The 13137-nt window shown below is 44.5% G+C and overlaps 1 protein-coding gene across 5 annotated transcripts in view; it reads right to left on the reverse strand.

Moving 5' to 3' along the window:
* LOC115192598 (transducin-like enhancer protein 1) overlaps positions 1 to 13137 on the reverse strand; it is a 49268-nt gene that overhangs the window by 1781 nt on the left and 34350 nt on the right. For all 5 annotated transcript variants that reach the window (XM_029751280.1, XM_029751279.1, XM_029751278.1 and 2 more), the window contains 7 exons: positions 12640 to 12833; positions 8961 to 9040; positions 4810 to 5059; positions 4212 to 4459; positions 3245 to 3392; positions 516 to 666; positions 39 to 115 (listed from right to left, as the gene is read on the reverse strand). In XM_029751280.1, the coding sequence (XP_029607140.1) occupies positions 39 to 115; positions 516 to 666; positions 3245 to 3392; positions 4212 to 4459; positions 4810 to 5059; positions 8961 to 9040; positions 12640 to 12833 (1148 nt within the window). The remainder of the gene's footprint in view (positions 1 to 38; positions 116 to 515; positions 667 to 3244; positions 3393 to 4211; positions 4460 to 4809; positions 5060 to 8960; positions 9041 to 12639; positions 12834 to 13137) is intronic.

Genomic DNA, 13137 nt, shown 5'->3' on the forward strand with positions numbered 1-13137 from the left:
AAGACACAAACCAGTAGTAAATCAAAGTGGGGACCTACTTGGAATATGCTTGATCCATAGGGTGTCCGCCATGCGTTCAGAAGGTTATCTTTGCCTGTGCTCACAAACCATTTACCTGCAGAACCAAACACACACACAATGGGAGATGGGCAGAGGAGATGCAGCATGACAGAGGGATGGCTAGTTTGTTGCATACCGGGAGAAAGAGAAAGGGACTTCTGCTTTGTGAGCCACAGTCATTTCAGGCTAACCCTACCTATTCAAAAGAGCATCTTAATTAAGTCCCCCTCCCTTTTTCTTATTTTCCTAGCAGCCTTTTGCTCATTGATACTTTACTGAAGGAAAAATGTACTTACTATGACTGAGATATGTGGTTGTCCCTAGCTAGCTTAAGATGAATGCACTAATTGTGTGTTGCTCTGGATAAGAGTCTGCTAAATTACTAAAATGTTATTTTGTCCTCAAGATCACACAAGAAAACATTTGAATGGAACAATTAGCAGTGTGGTACGTACCACAGTAGGCAAACTTGAGGGAGAGCACACAGCTCTCGTGGAGGTGCAGCTGGTACTTGTCTGGTTTGGAGACATGCAGCACTTCTACATTACTGCTCTCCATGCCCACTGCCAGCCACTCTCCTGTAGGACAGTAGCCCAGAGAAAAGATCTGGAGGGAGGGAGAGGATGAGAGAACTAGCTCATTACACGACTGAATGGAGCGACAGGTCTTGTATATTAGGCTGTGGATACAGTTTGACAAAGAAAAATACATGTTTAGAACTGATAATTGATCACATGGTGCAAGAATGAACGCAATTAATTGATTAACGAATGTTATCGATGGACACAGCTTTGTAGAACCAAAACAAACACGCCTCGGCTCAACACTCGAACAATTCATTTGGGGGGGCTGCTGCAGTTCAAACGATATTGTGCTAATCTCCCTCGCGGCAGTCAAGCCGAAAGCATTCCTCCAAAAGTCATTCACAATCTAGTCCTTTGTGGCCACAACTAGACCTCGTTTCAAAGCCATCAATAAATAATCGTATGTACATTGATACTTATAAAAGCGTGCTTCAAACAAATGACAGCTACAATAAGCCTCCAACAGTGAACTAGAAGCTTGTAGAATCATGATTCCAGTTTTAAGTTCGCCGATAGGGGGGTCCTGTGTGCTCTGGGCATTACTGAATCAAATTAAATGAGTCGAAAGATTGGAGTCAGTAAAAAGATCCAAACTTCCAATCACTACTGAGAGCCGCTACATAGGCAGCGGAGTGGGCAGCGGCACGTCAACAAACAAAAAAAATACTGCACATGCGCATAAATCTCCATATTTAGCTACAGCAAATCAGGTTCCAGAAAATCCGGAAATGCAGCCACTCCATATATATTAACAAGTGAAGTACAGTTCTGGGGCCATATCCACATAGCATCTCCAAAAAGGTTTTAGGAATCGTGTTAAAACTAAAAACACTCAAAGCTCAGAGTAGGTTTTAGGATGATGATAAGACACTGAGCCAGGAGTAAAATCAACACAGGTTTATCTCAGCTGGTAATCACAATAGTTACTGCAAAGAAAAGATAGTGATGACGCTCATTGACATTGTTGCAAATGGGGAATAACCAATTGCAATAAGGCATCGCCAGCTCTGAACTCTATAGCACGTTTCAAAACATACATAAGTCTTCCAGGTCCCCAAACCGTCACTCTACCACCACCATACTTGACCGTTGGTACGAGGTTCTTACTGTGGAATGCAGCGTTTGGTTTTTGCCAGACATAAATGGGACCCATGTCGTCCAAAACGCTGACTCAAGTTTGCCAGGAAGCACCTGGATGATCATCAAGACACCTAGAAGAATGTTCTATGAACAGATGATTCAAAATGTTTACTTTTTGGATCCAGCGTTGTGGTAGTGTGATTTGGGGATGCTTTTCTGCCTCAGGACATGGACAACTTGCCATCCTTGAAAGAACCATGAATTATGCTCTGTATCAGAGAATTGATACAGAGTAGAATTCATGGTTAAGCTGAAGCACAGCTGGGTCATGCAGCAAGACAACGATTCAACACACAATACCAAGTCTACATCAGAATGGCTGAAAAAAAAAACTGGAATTGCCTAGTCAAAGTCCAGACCTAAACCTGATTGAAATGTTGTGGCAGGACCTGAAACAAGCAGGTCATACTCGAAAACTCACAAATGTCACTGAGTTAAAGCAGTTCTGCATGGAAGTGTGGACCAAAATTCCTCCATTGTGATGTGAGAGACTGATGAACTATAGGAAGCGTTTGATTGCAGTCATTGCAGCTAAAAGGTAGCACAACCAGTTATTGAGTGTAAAGAGGCAATTACTTTCACACAAAGATGTTGCATAACTTTGTTTATTAAATAAATGAAAAAGTGTCAACAGGTAATTTTTTCACCCAGGTACCCTTTATCTAATATTAAGTTTTAGTTGAAGAGCAATTCATATCCAAAATATGTAAAAATAGAAAATAAAGGGGCCAAATACTTTCACGCCACTGTATGTTAGTATGCATACATTTTTTTTAACTAACAGATGGTTGTTAAAAAGTGGAATTTTTATAATATTACCATTATATTAACACACAACTAAATTGCTTTGGCACAGTAGGCATCAAGTCACTTGCCGATAATGTAATATAAATCATTTGAAAGGTCTAGAATTTTCATCGAACACAATCAAAATGAACAAAGTTTTTTAAAAATTACAATGTGAAATTGCGCTCCGAAAGGATAACTTCAAATAACACATACGTAGTTTAATTAAATAATAGAATAGAAGATGTATTATTTATTAGCCCTATGGTTCTAAGTATTTAGGCATATCTTGTGAAATCATTGTCTAAAGCACAAGAGATAAGTCTACTGTTGTACACAGACCTAGATTTTATATGGATTGATCATAAAGAAATATCAAAAACTCAACAACTCCAAAGCAGATGGATGTGGCGCAGGAACCACTGACTCACTGCATTTTTCTATTATCAAGACACCTGCTGGTAACTTAACTGGTTAGGACAGCTTATGAGGTGTCCTAAATACATGTCGACAAGGTGGGACTGTTATGACTTAGGAGGCTTCATGCAGAGATTTTATTTTCACCCATAAAAGTAGGGGTAAAATGTATATTCTCAATATATTCTTCGAACCAATTTTCTTCTCTGAGACACTGTGAATACTAGCCATGATCTAGTCTCAGCTGGTGTCAGTACCTGTGAGGTGAAGTCGTGCTGCTGCAGCTGTCGTCCCTCTCTCAGGTCCCAGCAGCGTACTGTGTTGTCCAGCCCCCCCGTCCACAGTTTGGTCCCATCGTTGGAGATGTCAATACAGCTGGCCCCGTCAGTGTGGCCCTGGAATTGCCTGGGGAGCACAGAAATACAATCAACATCAACCCAGAGCCATTCAGATGTGATCCATAGTCATCTAGCTCACTGCCCTGCTCTCTTCCCCTCTACCCTTCTCCCCTCCTCTCCACTCTCCTGCCCTACCCTCTCGCTCTCCTCTTCCTCTATTGCTCTCTCCTCATCTACTCTCCTGTCCTGTCCTGCCCTACCCTCCTCCTCTCCTGCCTGATCCCTCCTCATCCACTCTCCTGCCCTATCCCCCTCCTCCTCTCCTGCCCTATCCCCCTCCTCCTCCTCCCCTGCCTGATCCCTCATCCTCCTCCTCCCCTGCCTGATCCCTCATCCTCCTCTCCTGCCCTGCCCTACCCTCCTGAACTCTCCTCCTGCCCTACCCTCTTCATCCTCCTCCTCCTCCTCCTCCTCTCCAGCCCTACACTACCCTCCTTCTCCTACTCCTCCTCTCCAGCCCTACACTACCCTCCTTCTCCTCCTCTCCAGCCCTACACTACCCTCCTCCTCCTCCTCTCCAGCCCTACACTACCCTCCTCCTCCTCCTCTCCAGCCCTACACTACCCTCCTCCTCCTCCTCTCCAGCCCTACACTACCCTCCTCCTCCTCCTCCTCTCCAGCCCTACACTACCCTCCTTCTCTCCTCCAGCCCTGCCCTACCCTCCTTCTCTCCTCCAGCCCTGCCCTACCCTCCTTCTCTCCTCCAGCCCTGCCCTACCCTCCTCTTCTGCCCAGGGTCTGGTTGTGCTGGTCCCATACCACAATATTTCCCCCCTCTCCTAACCTCATCTTCCTCTTTATCCCCCTCTCGTTCTCCTCTCCTTACCTAACCAGGGTCTGGTTGTGCAGGTCCCAGACTACAATGTTTCCGTCGCTGCAGCAGGAGAAGCAGACCTTGTTGTCGGGGGAGATGGCCAGAGCGTAGCAGGCCGGGGCAGAAGACGTCAACTCCGCCTTGATGCGGGGAGTGGGTGTGGCCAAGTCCCAGATTGACAGTGTGCTGGCCTCGCCCCCAACAATGAGGGTCCGCCCATCAGGGAGGAGTTTGCAGGAGCGGATGTAGTTATCCCTATTCTGATTGGGTAACAGAGAAAATAACTCCAGTGATTATAGGGTGCAAATGTGACTGTGTGAGGTGGGCAACATAAAATTCACAACTATTAATAATATGACCGCATCAGAATGAAGTCCTCTAAGGATTGCAGCCACAGCAGTACCACCAGAGTAAAACATTACCACCCAGTAACATTTCCCTTCAAGACAACTTGGTACATACATTTTTCATGTACACTGTAAAGCATAATAAAAAAATGCCTATCACTAAGTTGTCCTTACATGACCACTGTTTGAGTGAGTCCTTCCTTTGCCATCTCTTTTGTGTCAGTGCGTTTGTGACTCTATGCAGAGTGTGTGTGTCCACTCACCAGACAGTCGAGCTGGGCCATGGCACTCTTGCTGCCAGGCTGGCTGATGTCCCACACCTTGACACAGCCCTTGCCACCAGTGTAGACGTGGCGTGTGGAGGTGCTGATGGTGACGGCACACACCACCTCTCCATGGTTCAGAGTGTGGATCTGCCGGGCGTGCCGCGGGATGCCCGGGCCCAGCAGGGCGTCCGGAGGGAAAGGCACCGGCTGCATCTGTCCATCCGCACTTACATGGAAAGAGTAGGCACTGGTGAGAGAGAGGAGGTAAACAGAGGGAGGAGAAGAACAAAAACATTACTGTATACACTACCGGTCAAAAATTCTAGAACACCTACTCAATCAAGGGTTTTTCTTTATTTTTATTATTTTCTACATTGTAGAATAATAGTGAAGACATCAAAATGATGAAATAACACATATGGAATCTTGTAGTAAACAATCGTTTAAGAAAATTAAATGTATATTTTAATTTGTCAAATGTCCTTCCTTAATGCGTTTGAGCCCATCAGTTGTGTTGTGACAAGGTAGGGGTGGTATACAGAAGATAGCCCTATTTGGGACAAGACCAAGTCCATATTATGGCAAGAACAGCTCAAATAAGCAAAGAGAAATGACAGTCCATCATTACTTTAAGACATGAAGGTCAGACAATACGGAAAATTTCAAGTGCAGTCGCAAAAACCATCAAGTGCTATGATGAAACTGGCTCTCATGAGGACCGCCACAGGAATGGAAGACCCAGTGTTACCGCTGCTGCAGAGGATAAGTTAATTAGAGTTACCAGCCTCAGAAATTGCAGCCCAAATAAATGCTTCAGAGTTCAAGTAACAGACACATCTCAACATCAACTGTTCAGAGGAGACTGTGTGAATCAGGCCTTCATGGTCAAATTGCTGCAAAGAAACCACTACTAAAGGACATCAATAAGAAGGAGAGACTTGCTTGGGCCAAGAAACACGAGCAACAGACCGGTGGAAATCCATCCTTTGGTCTAGAGTCCAAATTGGAGATTTTTGGTTTCAACCGCCGTGTCTTTGAGACGCGGCGTGGGTGAACGGATGATCTCCGCATGTATATTTCATACTGTAAAACATGGAGGTGGTGTGGGGGTGCTTTGCTGGTGACGCCGTCTGATTTATTTAGAATTCAAGGCACACTTAACCAGCATGGCTACCACAGCATTCGGCACAGAGACACCATCCCATCTGGTTTGGGCTTAGTGGGACTATCATTTGTTTTTCAACAGGACAATGACCCAACACACTGCCAGGCTGTGTAAAGGCTATTTTACCAAGAAGGAGAGTGATGGAGTGCTGCATCAGATGATCTGGCCTCCACAATCCCCCGACCTCAACCAAATTGAGATGGTTTGGGATGAGTTGGACCGCAGTGAAGGAAAAGCAGCCAACAAGTGCTCAGCATATGTGGGAACTCCTTCAAGACTGTTGGAAAAGCATTCCAGGTGAAGCTGGTTGAGAGAATGCCAAGAGTGTGCAAAGCTGTCAAGGCAAAGGGTGGCTATTTGAAAAATCTAAAACATTCTGTTTAACCCTTTTTTGGTTACTACATGATTCCATATGTGTTATTTCATAGTTCTGATGTCTTCACTATTATTCTACAATGTAGAAAATAGTAAAATAAAGAAAAACCCTTGAATGAGTAGGTGTTCTAAAACTTTTGGCCGGTAGGCGCAGTGAAATGTGCTGCTCTGCAGTAGTTGTTCATTTTAAAAAAATAAAAAAATCCAATGCAGTCATTTTTATTTAATTAAGTACCTTACTATGATTGTTTTCAATTAAAATTGTCAAAAAGAAACAAAAATAGCTTCTTGGCAAATAGCAATTTCGCAAGCAAGAATTTTACTAGGACTGTCTGGGAGTGGTCTGAGTGGGGAGGAGAAATATCTAAACTAGCTGTTGGCAGAGAGGTTTGGAACTCTACTTGGTCTATTAACTAATTTACCGCCTGGTGATGTCACCCGGCAGACCAAAACAGGCAAACATTTCAGTCAGTCAGTCTTTCAAACAGCTCTTACACTAAAAGGGCATTATCTCAATTTGCATAATATTATTCCTAGAGGTTGGACCAAATCACTATTATTTGAGTCACAAGCAAGTCTCGAGTCACAAGGTCAGTCTCAAATCGTGTCCCAAGTAGAACGAGTCCAGACAAGACCAAGTCGTGCATTCTAAGAATAGAATCAAGACAAGTTTTAAGCCAAGTCTCAAGTCAATCAAAAATGCAAAAAATGCTTTAGATACAATGACTTGTTCAACTACAAATCTGTCTATTTGTTGACGCTACCAGAAAGGCCTTTTCAGTATTTTGTCTAACACATTTTGATATGTAAGAATTAAGTTTAATAACAAATTCAAGCTTCATAAGTAAATGATAAATCTACCATAGACCTACCATAAGACCAGTAGCTAGGCTTATGCTAGTAATTGTTGATTGACGCTCCATTGCTGGTGAGCTTGCAAAGTAACCAGCTAATATTGTCACCAAACAATATTTGGAGCTAGATATTAATGTCAATCTTTTCTCCCTACAATTTGACGTTTGCGCTGCACCCGATCCTATAGCTGTCCTAAACGTTTTGACCCGCGACCCCCCCATGCACACGAGTGCACATAATCACTGCGCAAACATCGCCTGTCATTAGAGACATAAATGGAAAAGCATTTTCAAAACGCAAGACACAGAAATACAAATCCGGTTGTAAAATGCAGTTTTATCTGAAAGTCATTAATGTTAGCAGCCAATATTAACTAGGGATATCATTTCACTTCTCTGTCCAGAGCAAGCAGAATCATAAGGCCTAACTGTATGCAGTGGAGGTAGCAGGATAGGGTGGAAAGCATGGTCTGTCAGTGCCTCGTGCTATCACTTGAGGGCCGCCTGCCCGCAGAATGCTGGTTGCCAACTGGGTAGACCCTCTTCCTCACAAATACCATAATTCATTCACCAGAATATCATTTACATTTTAGTCATTTAGCAGACGCTCTTATCCAGAGCGACTTACAGTAGTGAATGCATACATTTCATACATTTTTTCCCCGTACTGTGTGTTACATCTTCGTCCCATAATATTGAAGGCAGTGCGATGTTACAGCCATCTTTAGACATAACGTTAGCCAGTAGCCACCTGAAATATGAAAATGATCAATGAAAATGCCAGGTAGCCTATTATTGTTCTTGCAAAGATGCGTCTGTAGTAGATTTCTATACTGTATTTCATATGAATAATATAAAACGTAGGCCTACACTGTTTCTGCCAGGGAAAAGTAAGCAAGAGCTTTCTGGTCACTAATCTCTGGGTATGCGTGCTCGCCTATGGGTGCCTATGCTAATGACTGGTCAACAATCAAGACATGCAATTTTTGGGTTCTAAAACACAGAAGAGATGTTTGAGACAATTTAGTGCAATACAGTAGGCCTATATTAGAAATCAGATCAAATGGACAAAGATATATAGAAAATACAAAATGGTAGCATATTAAAATATAGGAAAAATATATTTTTCCCCCCATTCAATTTCACACTCGTTACCCACCCAAACCATCTCACTTTGAGAACTGCACTACCTACCCTGACATGTGTTGATTAACAGTTAGCTGGTCCAATCAGAGCGCAGAGTTTGCGTTTTACTACAAAATCTATGCAAGTCGATGCAGCAGCTACTGTCTCTGGCTGCGTGGAGAGTAATCAACATAGACACCGTGCCACAAAATGAGTGACAAAACCTGCCCAGATAATTTCAAGTCATCAGTCTCAATTCAAAGCCGAGTCTTGAGGTTCCAAGTCAAGTCATTTTATTTGCTATCAAGTCGAGTCTCAAGTCAAATTTGCAATTGGAGTCAGAATAGAGTCCAAGTCATGCAACTGAGTCCACACCGCTTATTATTCCAACCTCAGTGTGAAAATATATATATAAAACACAGGAAAATATTTTTTTTGGACTGCACTGGGCCTTTAACAAGGCTGAAGCTTGAGGTTACCCTCAAAACAATAAAAGCCTACAATAGCAACAAACGAGTATGAAGACATAACAGTAAAATTGTGCTGTGGTCAGAGAATAAGAGGGCGTGATGACCGTATAAGAGGCTGTGGTAGCAGAGGCTGAGAGAACAGTAGAGAACAGCACTCACGGTTTCCCAGAGGCAGCGGACTGCAGGCTGGCGGGTAACCCTGGGACCCTCATGTGGGGGTGAGGAGACTCATAGCCCACCTGGAGGACAGGGACAAAATGTTAGCTCAGGCATCTGACAAAACAGTTGCAACTCACACTCCCAAAAAGCCTTCTCAAAACCACATAGTAGAAATGTACTGCTTTCCCACAGTGAATAATCAGTCCATACCACAAAGAGATATAACTGGTTTATGAGGTCATATAATTTCATTTTCAAGAAAAGTCTACTCAGTGTGCAAGTACACAGATACAGTTGAAGTCAGAAGTTTACATACACTTAGGTTGGAGTCAATAAAACTTGTTCTTCAACCACTCCACAAATCTTTTGTTGAACAAACTACAGGTTTTAACAAGTCGGTTAGGACATCTACTTTGTGCATGACACAAGTCATTTTTCTAACAATTGTTTACAGATTATTTCACTTATAATTCACTGTATCACAATTCCAGTGGGTCAGAAGTTTACATACACTAAGTTGACTGTGCCTTTAAACAGCTTGGACAATTCCAGAAAATGATGTCATGGCTTTAGAAGCTTCTCACAGGCTAATTGACATCATTTGAGTCCATTGGAGGTGTACCTGTGGATGTATTTCAAGGCCTACCTTCCAACTCAGTGCCTCTTGGCTGATATCTTTTGATTTCCCCATGATGTCAAGCAAAGACCTCAGAAAAATAATTGTAGACCTCCAAAAGTCTGGTTCATCCTTGGGATCAATTTCCAAACACCTGAAGGTACCACGTTCATCTGTACAAACAATAGTAGGCAAGTAAACACCATGGGACCACGCAGCAACCATACCACTCAGGAAGGAGACGCATTCTGTCTCCTAGAGATGAACGTACTTTGGTGCGAAAAGTGCAAATCAATCCCAGAACAACAGCAAAGGACCTTGTGAAGATGGAGGAAACAGGTAAATATATATATATATATATATATATATATATACATATATATACATATATATACACATATATACACTGCTCAAAAAAATAAAGGGAACACTTAAACAACACAATGTAACTCCAAGTCAATCACACTTCTGTGAAATCAAACTGTCCACTTAGGAAGCAACACTGATTGACAATAAATTTCACATGATGTTGTGCAAATGGAATAGACAACAGGTGGAAATTATAGGCAATAAGCAAGACACCCCCAATAAAGGAGTGGTTGTGCAGGTGGAGACCACAGACCACTTCTCAGTTCCTATGCTTCCTGGCTGATGTTTTGGTCACTTTTGAATGCTAGCGGTGCTTTCACTCTAGTGGTAGCATGAGACGGAGTCTACAACCCACACAAGTGGCTCAGGTAGTGCAGCTCATCCAGGATGGCACATCAATGCGAGCTGTGGCAAGAAGGTTTGCTGTGTCTGTCAGCGTAGTGTCCAGAGCATGGAGGCGCTACCAGGAGACAGGCCAGTACATCAGGAGACGTGGAGGAGGCCGTAGGAGGGCAACAACCCAGCAGCAGGACCGCAACCTCCGCCTTTGTGTAAGGAGGAGCAGGAGGAGCACTGCCAGAGCCCTGCAAAATGACCTCCAGCAGGCCACAAATGTGCATGTGTCTGCTCAAACGGTCAGAAACAGACTCCATGAGGGTGGTATGAGGGCCCGACGTCCACAGATGGGGGTTGTGCTTACAGCCCAACACCGTGCAGGACATTTGGCATTTGCCAGAGAACACCAAGATAGGCAAATTCGCCACTGGCGCCCTGTGCTCTTCACAGATGAAAGCAGGTTCACACTGAGCACGTAACAGAGTCTGGAGACGCCGTGGAGAACGTTCTGCTGCCTGCAACATCCTCCAGCATGACCGGTTTGGCGGTGGGTCAGTCATGGTGTGGGTGGCATTTCTTTGGGGGGCCGCACAGCCCTCCATGTGCTCGCCAGAGGTAGCCTGACTGCCATTAGGTACCGAGATGAGATCCTCAGACCCCTTGTGAGACCATATGCTGGTGCGGTTGGCCCTGGGTTCCTCCTAATGCAAGACAATGCTAGACCTCATGTGGCTGGAGTGTGTCAGCAGTTCCTACAAGAGGAAGGCATTGATGCTATGGACTGGCCCGCCCGTTCCCCAGACCTGAATCCAATTGAGCACATCTGGGACATCATGTCTCGCTCCATCCACCAAAACCACGTTGCACCACAGACTGTCCAGGAGTTGGCGGATGCTTTAGTCCAGGTCTGGGAGGAGATCCCTCAGGAGATCATCCGCCACCTCATCAGGAGCATGCCCAGGCGTTGTAGGGAGGTCATACAGGCACGTGGAGGCCACACACACTACTGAGCCTCATTTTGACTTGTTTTAAGGACATTACATCAAAGTTGGATCAGCCTGTAGTGTGGTTTTCCACTTTAATTTTGAGTGTGACTCCAAATCCAGACCTCCATGGGTTGATAAATTGGATTTCCATTAATTATTTTTGTGTGATTTTGTTGTCAGCACATTCAACTATGTAAAGAAAAAAGTATTTAATAAGATTATTTCTTTCATTCAGATCTAGGGTGTGTTGTTTAAGTGTTCCCTTTATTTTTTTGAGCAGTATATATATATATATATATCCACAGTAAAACGAGTCCTATATCGACATAACCTGAAAGACCGCTCTGCAAGGAAGAAGCCACTGCACCAAAACCACCATAAAAAAAGCCAGACTACGGTTTGCAACTGCACATGGGGACAAAGATCGTACCTTTTGGAGAAATGTCCTCTGGTCTGATGAAACAAAAATAGAACTATTTGGCCATAATGACCATCGTTATGTTTGGAGGAAAAAGGGGGAGGCTTGCAAGCCGAAGAACACAATCCCAACCGTGAAGCACGGGGTTGGCAGCATCATGTTGTGGGGGTGCTTTGCTGCAGGAGGGACTGGTGCACTTCACAAAATAGATGGCATCATGGAGGCAGGAAAATGATGTGGATATATTGAAGCAACATCTCAAAACATCAGTCAGGAAGTTAAAGCTTGGTCGCAAATGGGTCTTCCAAATGGACAATGACCCCAAGCTTACTTCCAAAATTGTGACAAAATGGCTTAAGGACAACAAAGTCAAGGTATTGGAGTGGCCATTACAAAGCCCTGACCTCAATCCTATAGAAAATGTGTGGGCAGAACTGAAAAAGTGTGTGCGAGCAAGGGGCCAACAAACATAACTCAGTTACACCAGCTCTGTCAGGAGGAATGGGACAAAATTCACCCAACTTATTGTGGGAAGCTTGTGGAAGGCTACCCGAAACGTTTGACCCAAGTTAAACAATTTAAAGGCAATGGTACCAAATACTAATTGAGTGTATGTAAACTTCTGACTCACTGGGAATGTGATGAAAGAAATAAAAGGCTGAAATAAATCACTCTACTATTATTCTGACATTTCACATTCTTAAAATAAAGTGGTGATCCTAACTGACCTAAGACAGGGAATTTTTACTTGGATTAAATGTCAGGAATTGTGAAAAACTGAGTTTAAATGTATTTGGCTAAGGTGTATGTAAACTTCCGACTTCAACTGTGTGTGTGTGTGTGTGTGTGTGTGTGTGTGTGTGTGTGTGTGTGTGTGTGTGTATATATATTCCATTTCCCTCTCGCTCTCTTTCCGTTTACCTCCCCTCCATCACTACCCCATCCCTCTCTCACCACTGGTGATCGTCCATATCCGGCTGCAGCGGCGGCGGCTGCAGAGCCATTCAGCTGGGGCGAGACCAGGTGGAGCCCCGCCCCATAGGCTGCCGCTGCCCCCGCCAACTCCCCATTGACCCCTGGAGGGGGCAGGCTAAATGCCCCGGGGGGATACGCTCCCTGCACCGCCAGAGGGTTCCTCAGACCCAGAGCTGATGGGGGGAGGAGAAAAGAGGAGAGAAAAGATTAGATTAAGAATCGGGGTCCTCCCGAGTGGCGCAGCGGTCTAAGGCGTCACTACAAACCCGGGTTCGATCCCGGCCTCTATCACAACCGGCCGTGATTGGGAGTCCCATTGGGTGGCACTCAATTGGCCCAGCGTCATCTGGGTTAGGGGAGGGTTTGGCCGGGGGGGGGGGGAGGGGGAAGGAGGCTTCACTTGGCTCATCGCACTCTAGCGGCTCCTTGTGGTGGGCCGGGTGCCTGCAGGCGGACCTCGGCCAACAGTTGAATGGT

The sequence above is a fragment of the Salmo trutta genome, chromosome 4, assembly GCF_901001165.1.
Source record: "Salmo trutta chromosome 4, fSalTru1.1, whole genome shotgun sequence".
NCBI classification, from domain to species: Eukaryota; Metazoa; Chordata; class Actinopteri; order Salmoniformes; family Salmonidae; genus Salmo; species Salmo trutta.